The 18,284-nt window shown below is 44.5% G+C and overlaps 1 protein-coding gene across 1 annotated transcript in view; it reads left to right on the top strand.

The window, feature by feature from the left end:
* The first annotated feature begins 4,687 nt into the window (after window positions 1-4,687).
* Window positions 4,688-18,284, top strand: part of LOC133359023 (uncharacterized) — a 60,661-nt gene continuing 47,064 nt past the window's right edge. Inside the window, exons 1-5 of the mRNA XM_061577395.1 lie at window positions 4,688-4,979; window positions 5,359-5,424; window positions 6,488-6,994; window positions 7,098-7,169; window positions 7,637-8,572. Of these exons, the coding sequence (XP_061433379.1) occupies window positions 6,961-6,994; window positions 7,098-7,169; window positions 7,637-8,572 (1,042 nt within the window). The 5' untranslated portion in view covers window positions 4,688-4,979; window positions 5,359-5,424; window positions 6,488-6,960. The remainder of the gene's footprint in view (window positions 4,980-5,358; window positions 5,425-6,487; window positions 6,995-7,097; window positions 7,170-7,636; window positions 8,573-18,284) is intronic.

Here is an 18,284-nt window from a genome sequence, read left to right as displayed (position 1 = left end):
GCTTTATAAATACTTGTACTGTAAATATTCAATACACATACGCTGGTATAATAGACAGGAACTTGAGGTGTGGGAAAAAAGATGCATTAGTGTCAAAATATTTTCCAGTTTTTTGTACGGTTTTCCACAACAGTTCACAATCTAAACATCCCCACACGTGTCACAAATATTCCAAAATATGGGCCAACAACATAACTCCATAATTCCCACCCATTTCACCAGCCACCATACATTATCATCACAACCACCACCAACCGCAGACACATTCCACCACCCACCTACAAACTGGCCCCATTTCTGTCTGAGACCCGACAACCATTCACTGGTAAGACCACCTCAGCTGTACTTAACTCAGCTCACTTGATATCTCTAATTAAGGAAATATCACTATCTCCAGGTGATTTGCTTGTCAGTTTCGATGTAGTATATTTGTTTACCAAAGTTCCTGTGCCTGACACCATTGCAATCATTGAAGATTTGGTCCAACAAGGACTGAATGCTGATGTACCGGCCCTGGTTAGACACTGCCTCACCAACACTTCACCTGGAATGGAACATTCTACAAACAAGTTGAAGGTACCCCAATGGGTTCGCCCTCCAGTTGTAGCCAATGTTCTCATGGAAAATTTTGAGACAGATACCATCCAGGCATCCACCCTACGTCCTTCCTTGTGGAAGAGATACGTAGATGACACGTTCGTTACCTGGCCACATGGCCTACCAGCGCTGGGCCAATTCAACCACATCAATTCCATACACCCAGCCATTAAATTCACCATGGAGGTGGAAAAGGATGGCAAGTTACCATTCGTAGATGTGTTCATTGAAAAGAGACCAGATGGCTCACTGTATCTGTGACCATCGCCACCGAGCCAGTGAACTGGAGCACATACCCCAAGCCCTCAAGATGAATGGATATTCAGACTACACAATCCGTAAAGCCATCACCCCAACTGTTGGGAAAGAACCATCTGAGGACCCAATCAAAACCATCACCTTGCCATACATAGCAGGGGTTACCAAAAAGATTTCCAAAATCATGAGCAAACACAAGATCCAGGTTCGATTCAACACAGTACATGACATTCGTGATCTGATCCCATCTGTGAAGAATGTAATCCCTAACATGCAATACCCCGGTGTCTACAAACTAAGCTGTGTCTGCTGCAGTAGTTACATTTGGGAAACTAAGCGACATGTATCGGACCGTGTTCGTGAACATAAGGCAGATCTGAAACACGGTAGGACCATTACCTCAGCCATGGCTGATCATTGTTTTGACGCTGTGGGCACAGACGAAATAGATTTTTCCAAGACGAAGGTACTCTGCAAACCCACTGGCTATCAACAAAGATTCGTTCATGAAGCCATCTATATATATAAAATCGTTCATGTCTGTGTGTCTGTGTGTGTGTGTGTGGACTGCACTTTCATTGGACGGCGGTTGCCCCTGGCAACGGCTAGCCACGCCTTCGCAGCTTTCATTGGACCTGGCAACGGCTAGCCACGCCTTCGCCAAGGGCTGCAGTTTCATTGGACGGCGGTTGCCCCTGCCAACGGCTAGCCACGCCTTCGCCACTTTCATAAGCTCCGTATTTAATTAAATAATAGCCATTACACAGTATTGTTGGAGCGCTAGGGGGGGGGGGGGAAGGAACGCCACCCGTACCCTGCCTCTTCCAAGCCCACAATTTTAGGCGAGGCCGCAGGCTTTGCACGCTACTAGGCCTCGACACCCACCACGCCACTCTGAGGTAAATTCATCAAAGTTTTTCCTACTCTTCACTACACCCCCACCACAATGTGTGTCTATGTATGTGTGTGTCTATGTATGTGTGTGTATGTGTGTGTATGTATGTGTGTTATGTGTCTGTCTGTGTCTGCATGTATGTGTGTGTGTATTGTGTATGTGTTTGTGTGCATGCATGTGTGTGTTTGTGTGTATGTGTATGTCTGTGTGTATGTGTTTGTGTGTATGTGTGTGTATGTATGTGTGTGTATGTGTTTGTGTGTATGTCTGTGTGTGTATGTATGTCGGTTTTGCCGCCGTGGTGGATCCAAGTCCCGGGCGAAGCCGGGTCATGTGTATGTGTGTATGTGTTTATGTGTATGTCTGTGTGTCTGTATTTATGTGTGTATGTATGTTTTTGTGTGTGTGTATGCATGTGGGTTTTTTTCTATGTCTTTATGTGTATGTCTGCGTGTCTGTATGTATGTGTGTATGTATGTGTGTGCATGTGCTTGGGTGTATGTATGTGTGTGTCTATGTATGTGTGTGTATGTGTTTCTGTGTATGGATGTGTGTGTATGTATGTGTGTTATGTGTCTGTCTGTGTGTCTGCATGTATGTGTGTGTGTATATTGTGTATGTGTTTGTATGAGTTTGTGTCTTTACGCTCGCATTACACAAATGTTTTGCAGGTCTAAGGCGTCCCTTGCGCAGCATTGCCGCTTTATTATTTCAGTCGTTTACTGCCGTACGCACCATGAAAGTAGTGTGTGTCTGCAGCAAGCGCGTGTATGTGTACCTATGGACGCGCGCGTGTTGTGTAGGGGGAACGGTAGTGTAGTGCTTAGCGTGCTGCCTGTGTCTGTGTGTGTGTGTCTGTGTGTGTGTGTCTGTGTGTGTGTGTCTGTGTGTGTGTCTGTGTGTGTGTCTGTGTGTGTGCGTGTGTGGTGTGTGGGGAGCGGTAGTGTAGTGGTTAGCGTGCTGTCTGTGTGTGTGTGTCTCTGTCTGTGTGTGTCTGCGTGTGTCTGTGTGTGTGTCTGTGTGTGTGTCTGTGCGTGTGTGGTGTGTGAGGAGCGGTGGGTGTAGTGCTTAACGCTACGCTGCGCTACCAACCCGGCGAACCCAGTTCCATTCCCGCACACGGCCACCACCGGTGACGATTATTTGAACCTCCCCTAGGTCGACTCTGCCTCAAACGAGTAACTGCTGTAGCGTATTAGCGTATTAACATCGCCACTGGGGAGACAAAGGCGGCCGGCCGTGGTGGATACAAGTCCCGGGCGAAGCCGGGTAGTACAGCTAGTCCAGATATATAAACATAGACACAATTCCACCGAGAAGATGGGTACAAACTGAGCAATAATTGGAAGGACGTTATTAACCAGTTTAAGTCACAACTGGCTGTGATGTTTCCATCCTACCTGCCGATGTTAGCAGTTATTTCCGACTCTCTGAGTTACATACACGCTAAATGTCTTACTAACACAGCCAGCGTTGCTCCTTGTCCTCGAGTTGGTGGTGTCCCTCGTTTTTTAACGAGCTGGATGTCTCACTCGCACAGCCACCATTCCAGTGGTTCGCTTACATTGACATGCTAATCTCTCACAATACAATGGCCACCTCCACAGCTGTGTCATCGTGGAGGTATATCAGCTCTCTGATCTTACATTTACATGCAAATTCCATCTCTAGCCCCACCCACTTACCCTTGGGCTAAACCCATCTCAAACCTATATAACATCCTGCTTCAGCAGCTCTCCCACTATTAAAAAAAATCATCTGAAGACGATTGCTTGTGTTGCAATCGAAACGTCGTGATATTTGTTTAATTTTTCTATCTACGTGGCTTTACCGAAAGACCCAAAGAATAGCTATTGTTAAGACTAAATAAATGTTTGTAATATTTTGAATACATAAACGGTGCTCATTTTATAATGGCAATAATTGTAATACATAATATACTGTATCAACATGATATGCCTGTCAACCCATACGGTTTACCCGTATTTTTGTACAGGATAATGTAGTTTTCAGGTCCACACGGCGAACATCCGTTTCAATACGGGCAAAAAAGGTGTCTATTTGTTTGTGTTTCTCCCTTGTGACGGGATGAACGTTGAGATGTATAAGGTAGGCACTGATAAGGGGTTGACAGGTTTGCTATACACTACACTATACACTACTATACACTACATACTATACGCTACACTATACACTACACTATGCACTACACACTACACTATACCATACCTGTCAACCCATACGGTTTACCTGTATTCTTGTTCATGGAAATTTAATTTTCAGGTCCATACGGCGTACATCCGTTTCAATACGGGCAAAAAAGGTGTATATTTATTTGTGTTTCTCCCTTGTGACGGGATTTTGTAAGATGAACGTTGAGATGTATAAGGGCACGGGTCACCAATAAGGTCTGAATTGGTCTGTCATAAGGTAGGCACTGATATAAGGGGGTTGGCAGGTATGGTATAGTGTAGTGTATAATGTAGTGTATAATGTAGTGTATAGGACGAACGTTGAGATGTATAAGGGCACGCGTCACCAATAAGGTCTGAATTGGTCTGTCATAAGGTAGGCACTGATATAAGGGGGTTGGCAGGTATGGTATAGTGTAGTGTATAATGTAGTGTATAATGTAGTGTATAGTGTAGTTTATAGTGTAGTGTATAGGACGAACGTTGAGATGTATAAGGGCACGGGGTAACCAATAAGGTTTTAATTGGTCCGTGATAAGGTAAGGCACTCATATAGCGAGGTTCACAGGTATGACATGATGATAATGTATTTGTTTAGTCCCCTGCCAGGACCCGTACCCGTATTCGATTTGAGAAAACGTCAAAGGATTTATTTATTAATATTTGAAACCTTCGACAAATGACCACGGTCCCTTAACCGTGCGAATCGGCGGCGCTGGTGGAGAGGAGAAGCCGCGTCCATCGGCGGTCGTGGCCACTGCTCCACGCACCGTGTCACAGTCGGCGTTAAACATAAAAAAATGTTTAAATAAAATAAAAACCCATTTCGAGCCAAGTTGCTTTAATTCAGAGCATCCGAGGTCTCGCTTTGTGGATGTTCCGTGTTTTTTTGTTAAAGTAAACACCCGCATGTTTTTTTACGTTCATTTTGCGTTAGCATCGCAGCCGCGTTTATCTGTCTCTTTGAAAAAAAAATTGCTTTAATTTCTGCGTCTTTTGTTTGTTTATATATGAACATACTTCGTGCATATGTAACGGTACGGTGAGTTCATTAATCCGACGCTCGATTTTCCACCACCACCCTCGTGCATTTCAGCATTTTTAGAAGGGGGTCAGCTTCGGTGTCTGACTGCATCGACTCACACCGAATGAAATCCGTGTCTGTCTTCTGCAAAAAATGATGATAACATTCGCGAGTCTTTGATATCGGATTTGTATGGGCCGTGATTGATGGTTGAACCCAAAAAAAAGCACCTTTTTTGGGTTAAACCCAACTTTGTCACTGGTACGTGGCCTCTACATTCGGCTCCGCCGTGAGCCTCAACGAGTCGTGTGTGGACGTATGTCACCGACTTTCAATGAGTGTGACTTTTTTAAATCGAAGAACGATGTTTCCTTTCTGTGTGAACGTTTTAGCTGGTTCCCGGCTGCGAAGAACGTTGATTAACATCGGACGTGTGACACCTGGAACGCCATCTTCATGTGAGAATCGTTTTTTTTTTCTGTGGAAAATGATTTTATTTTACTTTTGGCAGATCATACGATAAACCCCAGGCCAGATTTATTTTTGCGACAATAAAGGACCCCACTGCCTTTTGCTTCACTGGCTTTTGAACCCAGGGCTGAATTTTTTAAGCTAAGTATTGTCAAATGTTATCGACCCGGACAATGTTGACGCATCTGGGTACACCGTATCTGAAGTATACCTATTCTTGGTTCTTTCGGTAAAGTCACGTAGAAGGGAAATAATAAAATAATAAAAATACAACTATTAAATTATCACGACGTTTCGATTGCTACACAAGCATTCATCATCAGGTGTGAAAACCACAGCAAGAATTTTTTTTTTAATTGAAACATTTTCTTGCTGTGGTTTTCACACCTGATGATGATTGCTTGTGTTGCAATCGAAACGCCGTGAGAATTTTATTGTTTATTTTTATTATTTTATTATTTCCCTTCTACGTGACTTTACCGAAAGAACCAAGAATATGAATCCCTGCAGTCACGAAAGCTTTAAATCGAAATTGAAGTATACCTGTTTATTTTTATTTCGTTGTGGCTACGATTTATGTAGCGACTCCGGTCTTACCGGCGCTCTGGAAAATTTCCAGTGACTTGAGCTGAGCTGCCATGTGGCTGGCAAGGTATAAACTCGACTCAATTTGAACTCATCACAATATAAGGGCAGTTCAGGGAGTAGGCCAATGTATTTGGGTTGGGGAAAAATGCATCAAACTAGAAAGTGTGATATACTACTGCGTAGGTTTTCACGCTTGTCTTGTACCGGTCTTAGATGCGTCTTCGGGTTGTACCACGTGTTGAATTGTTCTGTTCAAAAAGAGAAGTAACAATGGAGAAAAATATGCTGAACACGCGATACAATTCGAAAACACAGCTGGATAGTATAAAGCCAATTATTGATATCTTGGTCAAAAATGCGAATTTGTGGCATTTCTCCAGGCAAGGAAGCATCAAATCAATGCTTGTCCCTGTTTTTGTGTCTGGTACTGTGTACGCTCTGCATTGAATCCTGCACCATCAGAATGGCGTGCGCGGTGGCCACCCCGGTGCTGGAGCAAAGCGGGGACTTCCCGGCGTGGCTGGAGGCGCAGGGCGTGAACGCGGAGGTGGCCCGGGCCATGGACTCGGAGCTGGGCATCCGGGACTACGGGGTCCTGAGCGCCTGCGTCAGGGACGGCCTCGTGCGGGCCGAGCTGCTGGCCACGGCGCGCGACCGTCTGCCCTTCGGCTTCTACGCCGTGCTGCGGCAGGTGGTGAAGGCCTTGCAGGGCGCTGAGCAACACGACGTTGGGACGCCGCGCTGGGACGACGGCGCCACCTCCTCTCCTGGCGACGTGACGCTGGGAGGCCTGGTGGACGTGCTGCTCGCGCTGTTCAGCGGCTTGAGCCGGGAACTGCTGCTGTCTGTGCGGAGGCTTGGAGGCATTGACGACACTGGGATTTACTCTGGTGACCCAACTCTACCCGTCACTGAGGACTGGTCCTGAGGCTACGATGAAAGCTGAAGAGGAACATCTCTCAGAATGCGGTATAATTATCTAACATACAAACGCACTTGGCAATCACATTGCCCCTAATTCATGAGTTAATAATAATTACCGATGTTGTGTTTGTGATTTTATTTTTATCAGATGCTCGTCCCACGGAGTCCAGCTTCATCCCTGCCCAGATGAATCATAGCATTAAAGTGGAATCATTTGACGGTATGGCTGTTTGTTTAAATAACGAATATAAAAATATTAAATTTACTGCGTAATTGGCATTACGTCCCACATTTCGCTCCATATGCCGAGAGCTTTAGAAGCGCCTGAAACGAAACGCCAGATATGCTGAACAACACATCGCACGACCCAAAAATACATTGGAGAGCTATAAAGTATAACCACGAAAACCTGTGGGAATATCTTATTCCCTGTTTGAATATTCACTACATTTTCAATTTCCCTTGAGGAAAAGTACCCCGCACGTCCGATTAGCACGGTTGGCTGCGTACGGTGCAAATCTGACCCTGAAAAATACACATTAAAGGAAGAGGAGATATATAAAAGTAGACAGCTTCTAAACTAAATTTTTAATACACAGAACTCGTAATGCCTACTTTAATTTAATGTAAATTATAGTGAGCAGCTGACACAGAGATTACAACTTCACAGTTTCACTTTGTGTCCAGTAGATAACAGGACCCCGGAGGAGGAATTTGGAATGGATGTTCAAGCCGTTTTCCCACTGCAGCATGCCGAGCAAGCGAACCTCATGAATGAAGCCGAGGCTGGCCTGTCCTCATCACTGCTGCAGCACGAGGCATCTATCGAAGCGAAGAGAAAGAAAGCAGCTGTTGTTTCCGTTATGGAGCACACAACCCTGCCCCTGTCGGAAGACGCATCAGTCCATCAAAGTGCTGCGAGTTGGAGCGACGGGCAGCAGAACATCACACACAGCTTGGAGAATGCGGAGATGCCACATCGATGTGAGCAGTGCGGACTTGGCTTCTCGCAGAGCAGCACTCTCAAGCGCCACCAGCGCATGCACGCGGGGGGTAACCCGCATGGTTACTACGCGTACAGCTACGCGGTGCGAGGCTACGGAGGCATCGGGCACCGCTCGAAGATGCACGCGGGCGAATCCGTATTGCAGCAGTCCCCGCACCTGCAGAAGTTTCACGCGCTCGTTCACGCAAGGCAGAAGCCCTACCAGTGCGGGATGTGCAGCAGATCCTACTGGAGCGCCGCTCAGCTGAAGGATCACGAGCGCTTGCACACGGGCGAGAAGCTGCACCAGTGTGAGCTGTGTGGCCAGGCCTTCTTGCGGGCCGATCACCTCAAGAACCACCGGCGCGTGCACACGGGCGAGAAGCCGTTCCAGTGCAACATGTGCGACCAGGCCTTTTCACGCGCACCCAACTTGAAGCGTCACCAGCTGGTGCACACGGGCGAGAAGCCGTACAGGTGTGAGGTGTGCGGCAAGGCGTTCTCGCACGCGGCGACGCTGACACGGCACAACCGCATACACACGGGCGAGAGGCCGTACCAGTGCAGCATGTGCGACAAAGCCTTTGCGCAAGACAACTCCCTGAAGAAGCACTGGAAAACCCACATGAGGGAAGAGGGCTTGACACCAAAGGAATAAGAATAGGTTTCATTGACATGGCACGGTATATAGTGGATGGAGGGACCAGCGCCTCATGGCTGGTAGACACATTGAGAAAGATGGATCGATGCAGAATGGTTCCCCCCCCCCTCCCCCCGAACTGAATTGGGGCCAGTGACACATTTGATTTGCTGGGTGCAAAGTATTTGTGGCCTAATGATATTGACACAGACACAATGCAGCGGCCAACTAATAGAGAGAAGAGTAGCCAGAGAAATCGGATACAATCTCTATGGGAATGCAATGCAAACCACTGTGATTATCGTCCCATGTGACTGCTTCGTGTTTTACTGTTTCAGGAGGTGCAAAATTTCGATTTAAAAGATGGCAACTGAAAAGGCGGAAACGTTCCTTATTGGTCTCAATGCTTTAGAGTTTACAGAAAGACTCAAAACAATGACTTGACAGAGGAGTGGATGTTTCAAGAGGACACATGAGTGAGCGGTTATCACCTGTCTCCATCACAGCGGAAAAGCGATTTGTCAATTCCCTTAACAAGCTACCCAGCTGCTACAGCAGAAATTGAGCCTTTGACCCCTTGCAAGGCTCTCCTGACCACTAGGCTCTCCTCATGCCATTAACTTTTCAAGAACACCTTCAAAGCAGGGATTTTATTTATTTCATTATTTCAGTGAGATGAATGTGTAGAGCCACAGCCCCTTTCGATTGTGTCAGTGAAATTGGTGATGGAAATATTTGTGAATACATTTTTATTTATTTTGCGTTAACGTTGACTATGAACAAACATCAAGTGTAACAATGGCTACGACCACCCACCAAATACCAAAGCAAGAAGATGCAGACTATAAGATATGTTAGCAGTGTTATTATAGACTGCAGTGTACTGCAGAGACCAAAAATGGTACTTGGTGATGTATACAAAAAATATTTACTCGGTTTACTGATTGGGAATTGGGCACCCTCACATTAACACTTAATAGCCTAGGGTGGATTAAATAGTTGACCTTGAGTCAATTAGACACAGAAAATGACCAAATGACGAGACTAAGGCTATGTTACATTATGGGCGCAACAAATGCAGGTATTATTAAAGTATCTTTAAGTGTTGAAAGCTCACTGGCAGGAGGTCAGAGGACAGACAAGTGTTATAGGTAGCTAGGTAGCGACACGCTCGCATCTTCACGTGCGTTGTATAACCTAGCCGTCTGTGCGGTATTTATTTTTCCAGGCTGAACGTAGAGGCCCAGTAACGGTTTCTGGACACGATTGGCCTATTGCCTGGAGTAGAATGTGGAGTACCTTTACGGTGTGGGGTAGCGATATAGCATACGGTTCATGGTTTGCGGTGCGGCGTGGAGCCACGGTCGTAATTGGGGCTCATCTTTATTTACCATTTGTGCGTGAGATGGGCGCCAGTGCCCGTGTGAGGTACTCAACGCACTTGAGTGCGGTGCATTGGGGAGGCGTTTTTTTGCGTGGCGTCGGAAATGATTTGTTTCCTTTTGTAGGTGCCCATTTCGGACGTTGATTTGCTCGCCAACATTCCACGGGGGTCGTTGAACGCGACGACGATTTCACGAGCCTTTGCTCGCGACCAAAATTGTTTCCGGGATTTAGGTGAGCTCTTGATGGGTTCTGCGACTTCGCTTGTACTGTCGGCAGCTCGGGCTTTCATGATCATCCGTGCGTGCCCAGTTGAGACTTTGAGGCCCTCTGTGGATATGGGGTAACGTGGTGTGAGACAGCACGGGAAGCAGTTGGGTAGGCGTTGATTTTAAGGCATCGGTTACTGTCCACATTGCTTGGTTCAGTTGGGCATCCACAAGCCTTGTAGAGGCCTTCATCCATTGGTGTATTGATACTGGTTGGAATATTAAAACATACATTTATACCATAGTCGGTAAAGACGATGATAGGGAATGGCCCACGTGCGTGGAGTTGTAATGTCACAGTTGGTACTTCAGTTCCACCAACTCGCTAAAAAGTCCACTTTGATTGGCTAATGGTTCAGAGGGGTAGGGGTCTGAAATATTGAAAATTACAACAACCCGTTGGGCAATTGCAAGCATGTGGCCAAGTCACCCGGAATACAACCCAATCTCATCAGATCTGGGGAAGCTAAGCAAGTTCGAACCTGGATAGTGCTTGGATGGTTGACCGCCATAGATAATAATGAATAAACTTGGTTTCTATAGCGGAATTTGCACGAGGCCGCTAAACGCTTTACGTAAAGATTACACTATGGAGAAAGCCTATCGTAAAAACAGGAGAGCTTAAAGATGCGATTTAAACAATTTAGCAGACGCAATATTTCCTAATGGACCGAGGAAGAGAATTCCACTATCGCGGCGCCTGGCGGAAAAAAGCTTGTTTTATGTTTTTCATATAGCACCCTGTAAAGGGGAAACACTCAAATTGTATATAAATCCTAAATAATTTCGAATAGAGTTAAGGCCAGAATCAGAAAATCTTAGTTTTTGCAGTAGAATAATAACACTTGAGCAGATGTTTGAGATATGTAGGAGCAAACTCATCCAAGGCATTGAATGTCAATGGAGGAATCTTAAAGTAGATTTTGTTCCTTACAGGTAGCCAGTGCAGGGAGGAAAGAAATGGAGTAATCTGGTCACGCGATTTAGATCTCGTTAAAACCTGGGCAGCAGAGTTTTTATTATATTGTAGTCTATTTAAAACACTTTTAGAAACGACAGCAAACAAGACATTGCAGTAATCCCAATAAGTGTTTGAGGTTGCGTTGCAACAGAGGGCAGAACAGCTAAATTCCATCATTGCCATCCGTCACGACGTTGTTCCACACTCGCTTTCCTGCTTATTCTTCGCTAGATCAATGCTGCAAATCCAGTACTTGTATACTGCTTGACTTCACCAACCTGCACTGACCAGCATGGTGGAGAATGGACAAAAATAACCCCAGGACATACACAACATATGGGAGGCCCTCATCCAGTAGTGGATAAGAAAAAGGACCGCACGTGTAACATACATAAGGTTGGGACGGTTTTTTTTAAGCTTGTGACCAAGTCGTGTTTACAAGTGCATCAATTTCATATCACCATGGGAAGAGAAGTTGTAAGTTACTGTATTTGAAAAGGGTCACTTGAGGCGTGAGAGCTGTCTGTATTAGCGTATGGGTCAGAGAGCTGGACACAAACGAAAACAACTTGAACAGAAGTTGTAATTTGAGCACAGGTGTCTGGAGACGGATGCTCGGAATGTCATGGTAAAACTAGATAAACAATGCAGAAGTCCAGAAGAGAATGAGGCAGGTAATTGTGGATATGACTCGGAGGGAAAAAAATACTCTACTCTTTGGTTCTTTCGGTAAAGTCACGTAGGTAGAAAAAATAATAGATCAGGACGTTTCGATCGCCACACAAGCAATCGTCTTCAGGTGGGAGAGAAAGCTTCAAATCAAGATTGGAAAAAATTAATTTCTGGCTTGGGACATGTGTGTAATGTAGGTAGGCAAGACCGATGAGCTTTAAAGATTTTTTCACAGATGTCCATTAGACCGAGACAGGCATTGGAGTGGTATCCATGAGTCCAGCAAACAAGGAAAACCCAAGAGCAGATTAACACGTAGGCCGGCAAATCGCCTAATGAAGCTGGTTGTAATCCCCCGCGAAACACTCAAATTGTCAAGTTTTTGGGTTTACTCTTCAACACCGGTGTGCTGAAGTAGTCAATAGTTGGCACGTTTTGTTTAAGTGACAAACCTTAATAATTGGCTGTGTCGGGCGGTGGCGGGTTTAACGGCACGTTTATATTTCCGCGATCTAACCCAAAAACGCCTTTGTTATGGTGAAGAGCAGATGCTGGGAATTTGTTAGGACATATCTTGATGGTCGCATGTTTACCGTACAGCAGCTGCGAGATATGGCAGATGGTAGAACGCGTTGGAGGTGTGTGGTGGCCCCAACGGCTTTGGCCATGATGGACAACTTGATCTTGGTTAATTCCATTACAGCGCTTTCCTGGCTATGTCTCTAGGTGTCCCTGAGGAAGAGTGTTTTTGTAATTGAATAAGATTCAATGCCCTTTAGCTTGCTTGGTTTTGTGAGCATCTGAATGTGTGGTAGATTGGATAGAGTGAGAGTCGAAGCGTATTTTGTGGATACTGTGTTGCTGCAACTGCAGCCTTCATCTAGAAAGGAAGAGGTAGGCTGGTGAGCGGGAATACGTAACGACTGTGGCTAACGCGGCTTTGTCATGTTTGAGAATGAAACTTGGTTTAATTTGTGGGCAAGGAGTAGGGTTGCCGTGATACATGCCACGATACAATTGTACATTTTATGATGTGAGGAATATTTGGAATTTTCATTTTCCCTTTGACATTGTTTTTTGTGTCTCGATGTACTACAAGTAGGTATGTAGATTCCTTAAAAGTTATTCAACTGCAGTTCACTCAACATGAACCTGCCATAAGTCATTAATATCGTTACAACTTCTATAAGATCTATAATGCTTATAACGCACGTGCCGTCAGAAAATGACGTGTGACCACAACACGGTTACAAAACACTACATTTGATTGATACGTTTTTTTCTTTCTAACTTTATTGTTGTTTCGTAAATATTTTGCTAGGAATTTAAAGTAAAATTAGCAATGATAATCATAATATAAACTAAATGATTTAATTCACCAGGTACAGCCCACTGAGCTATTAGCTCCTTTTCAGAGGTGACCCTTGCCACACACAGCTCATTGAAGTAGCTTATATCAATCTTTATTTAAAGCTTTCGTGATTGCAGGAATCCATACTCTTTGGTTCTTTCGGTTAAAGTCACGTAGGTAGAAAAATAAAATAAAAGTAAAAATAATATATCACGACGTTTCGATCGCAACACAAGCGGTGGAACTGCTAAACCAGCGAGAGAGCTGTTACAACTTGTAAGAACTTGTGGGTATTTTTTTCTGCCTGAGGACGATCGCTTGTGTTGCGATCGAAACGTCGTGATATATTATTTATTTTTCTACCTACGTGGCTTTACCGAAAGAACCAAAGAGCGTAGCTCATATCATCACACGTGAGAATTTATAGTCGACAAATAATCTAAAAGCATGTTTCTAAATGTGGAGGGCAAAACTGGAGGAGCCCGGACAAAACTCCACGGGGAGAGATATCACGCAAACTCCGAATAAAAACCGATAAACTAAACTAACACAGGCATCGTCAGGGTCCGGGTCGAACCCACGATCTTCTGCATACGAGACAAGGCAGATAACATTTTGCCACCGAGGGATGTTAGTCCACCCACCGACTATGGTGAAAACAGTCAATATCATTGTGGATCTTATAACATTGTTGTTTGCATATCACAGCAACCCAAGTAAGGAATCTGGTGAAGACGACAGGCACAATGAATCTCCACGATGTTGTGGGTAATTTGTATTCATTAGTGTGTTCTTCATTAGAAGTAGGGTTGCCACGATGTAATGTTTCATTATACAACATAAAATATCACGATATGACAGTTATCGTGCTTCAAGTTTTCCCAGACGTTTGCATCGTATTTCACGCGTTTTTATTGCATTGTTTTTATGTGCTCTGCCGTTCGTCAAGTACTAATAAATATTTGTTAAACGTTCTTCAAACGCAGTTCACTCGACGCATTTCTAATCATTGCAATCTATAACCTCTAATAACGGACACACCGCAAGGTTTGCAACAACATAGTCTGAAGTATCTGCGCATGGCCTCGGTACGCCCCAGTGACAATGTGGACCCAGGGTAGACTCGAATGGTTCTCGTAACAGCCTCATGATCTCGATTTAAAGCTTTCGTGACTGCAGGGATTCATCTTCTTGGTTCTTTCGGTAAAGTCACGTAGAAGGGAAGTAATAAAATAATAAAAATAAAACATAATAAAACAATTCTCACGACGTTTCGGCCACAACGCAAGCAGCCGTCCTCAGGTGAAAACCAGGTCCGTCGAGGCGACAGAGTCTGAATGAAACAGCACACGAGCTTGGAGCATATATATAAGCTGGGCGCATTGACAAAGGAATTTGCATATCAAAAGGAATTTAGCATATTTATGGGAAATGCAGGAATGTGATTAGTACTGCATTGCGTTGTGGCCGAAACGTCGTGAGAATTGTTTTATTATGTTTTATTTTTATTATTTTATTACTTCCCTTCTACGTGACTTTACCGAAAGAACCAAGAAGCCTCATGATCGCATATGTAATGGTTCCGGAGACACTAGTAGAGGTAACTTCTTTATTACAATACAACACTCCAACAGTCCATATACACTGTTACAGCCTAGGGACATAGCCTACTTCTAGCGTGCCTGACTCTGGCTACGCTCTGGGGTCCTCCGGCTACAATTACCCTAGGGGAGGCTACCTGACCCGACCCAGCCAAGGTGCGGGTCTAGACTCTGGCTTCCTCGGAACTCGCCCTTACAAGGACGTAGAGCCGGGAGTCCCAGAGTTCCACCACTGGCCCTCACAGCGTCCCGGCCCTTACAAGTACAAGCGGGACGAGGGGGTCCAGGGTCCTAAGCTGGCTGGTCTTGGGTCTTGAGCTGCGACTGGCCTCGATCGGCTGGGGAGGTCCTCTTTTATGCCCCTTTGCCCATCGAGGGGAGGCGTTGCGTGGGATCATAGATCCCCCGCAGCCCCCCCCCCCCCCTTGGCGGTACAGGGTACCCTTGCAGATGGACCTCGTCTATCACTGCCGGTAAGCGTGGCCCATCTACGGCACTACACATACGACCCCGTTCAGTCCACGAAGTCTCCCGTACGCCTCGTTGCGTCCCTACACAAATGTGCATTGTTGTTTGTGCTTTTTTTTTTGGTGCCATTTCTGAATGTGTTTGCTCACATTTGATTTTGCTTGGTAGTAGGGTTTTCATTTGATTGGTCGTGGCTGTATATGGGATTTGTTCTTATATATAGTTAATGTACAGCGTTGTGGGATGCTGTTAGCATGAATGATGCTATATAAAATGAAAGTATCATGTCATTACTCTTCCCTTTACATGTACTATCTTTACTGTATGTAGGTTTCCTTTAAAGAACAGATACTTTCATATTCCCTCCTTAATTTACGAAAATTTATCTTAAATTATATTCCGTAAAGAACTAAAATACCCCTTCAAAATGTATTTACAGTAATTTACTGCGACAAGGACATAATACTTTCTAATCACATCATTACATACGCTGTACTCTTGCTCACTCCTTCGTAATAATCTATGTTCGGCATTTTCCACCCTTATTTTGATTTGTCGACATTTTCTGTATTTTGCCCCGTGTGTAATTGTTCTACTTACCCCTCTCCTTCACCCAATATATTGAGTCCCCTGAGAGCTGGTTGCATATATACATCCTGACGTTGGCATGTGGATAGAACCGTTAGACCAGCAGGTCGGCAACCTGGGGCTCTGGACCCGCACGTGGTGGGCTCTTTAACAACTGCTTCGTGACCTTATGTCGTATATATTCACATGCGTTGCAGGGCTCTTGAAATATTGAGTTTTGTACTGAATTGGAAAAAAATTGCTGCTCTTGTTATTTTGGTTTGCCGACCCCGGCTGCGTTAGACCAACATCGGCCCAACATTGGCCAAAACGTTCCGTGTCTTCCTGGGTTGTCCTCACGGTCCCTCCGTTTGCGATTGTTGTTGATCACACGCTTGATCTGCAGCTTGTCCAATTACCTTGTTTTTGAGGTCTATATACTTAAAACGTGGATTTTCTACGCGAGAAGTCGCATGCATCACGATCCACAACAAACGTAATCTCCCATCGAGACGCGTCCGCTACAGAACACTTTCTAGGTGGAAATGCAACACTTTCAGCAAGCGGCAAGATAATAGATACAGCCAATGACAGATGGAGAGAGCCTCTGGAGTGGTGTTTCTCAAACTTGTTTTGGTCCACGGATCATTCAACCGATGCAAACATTTCCGTGGGCCACCCAGCCAGCCCACTTCTGGTGAAGAAACGCATTCACTTATCTCTCAATACCAGTAATACAAACTTAAACATTAATGGAATATTCTTGGTTCTTTCGGTAATGTCACGTAGAAGGGAAATAATAAAATAATATTAATATAAAACAATACAAATTCTCACGACGTTTCGACTGCAACACAAGCAATCATCATCAGGTGTGAAATCCACAGCAAGAACATGTTCTTCTTGCTGTGGATTTCACGGTGTGGATTTCACACCTGATGATGATTGCTTGTGTTGCAGTCGAAACGTCGTGAGAATTTTTATTGTTTTATATTAATATTTTATTATTTCCCTTCTACGTGACTTTACCGAAAGAACCAAGAATATGAATCTCTGCAGTCACGAAAGCTTTAAATCTATAATTAATGGAATATTTTTTTTTGTTTTTGCAGCTTTGAGTTTTTTTTTAGATCTTAGCGTTAGGGAAGTTTAATCAGGGTAGTTTACCTAACTTAATTTTTAAATTAAATGAGTAAAATATTGATTATTGTCCGAAACAAGAGCTATAAACAATTTCATTATTGTCCGGATCGACCTGCATTTGCATCGCAGTCACCGCGGACAGCGTGCTGGTTACCGGGGACCACAATTTGAGAACCACCCCTCTAGGCAAAACGGAGCCAAACTGATTTCTCTTAACCACTTCAACTTAAAAAAAAACTACCCGTCAATACAGGCACCACTGGTTGAATCGCTCTATTCCTCGCCAAAACATCGGGGTTAGGATCGGCACCGTCCACACAGTGAAACAACTATTAGCACCGGTTTAAGACAAAATTGTCACTCATCAGCTTAGAAGGTGTACAGCGAACTTGCATGCAGATGTGGCACTTGGCTCACGGCATGGCAGCTGCTGCCTTGTCTTGAGGAGTCGTTCTGTTTTCATCTTCTTGGTTCTTTCGGTAAAGTCACGTAGAAGGGAAGTAATAATAAAAATAAAACATAATAAAACAATTCTCACGACGTTTCGGCCACAACGCAAGCAGCCGTCCTTAGGTGAAAACCACGTCTGTCGAGGCGACAGCGTCTGAATGAAACAGCACACGTGCTTGGAGCATGTATATAAGCTGGGTTCTGTCTTCGACGGCGAGTGAATACTGTGGGTTGTCGCCTTTACAAGACTACATGAGTATTATATCGAATCTATCTCCACGACTTTACCGAAAGACCCAAAGAAGATTATTTCCTGAAGTTACAAAAGCTTTAAGTCAAGATTTACATGAGTATTATTATTTCTTTGAAATAGTTTTGAGACGATTAACGTAAAAAAAGTCTCCAGGCCCACATTACAAAGAACTGTGAATGACCCATGCTTCGGAAATTGGTAACCTCACGGCGGGTACTTAAGGTACAAGTCAGCTGCTGAAGCAGTCTCGATTTACCAGCTCCTTTTAGCTGAAGCTCAAAGCAGTTTGAGCAAAACGTTGTATGTTTGTATTAAATTCAGTCTGTATAAAAAAGATATACTAAAAGTTTAAATTTACCAGATAATGTCCACTGAGCTATTTAGTTATTTTTCAGGAGTGATTTCGCCACAAATGATAGCTCAACGAAATGGCTCATCACGTCGACATTTACATCAGCCAAATACTCTAAACGCATCTTTCTAAATGTGGAGGGAAAAACTGAAGAACCTGGAGAGAGAAAAAACTACGCGACCACGGGGAGGAGAGGGACACGCAAACTTCAAATATACATGCATCGTCAGGGTCGTGATT

This window comes from Lethenteron reissneri, chromosome 64 (genome assembly GCF_015708825.2).
Source record: "Lethenteron reissneri isolate LAM-NWPU_2019-01 chromosome 64, ASM1570882v1, whole genome shotgun sequence".
Lineage (NCBI taxonomy): Eukaryota > Metazoa > Chordata > Hyperoartia > Petromyzontiformes > Petromyzontidae > Lethenteron > Lethenteron reissneri.
The sequence above is the reverse complement of the archived record's forward strand: the minus strand, read 5'-3'. Positions and strand labels throughout refer to the sequence as shown.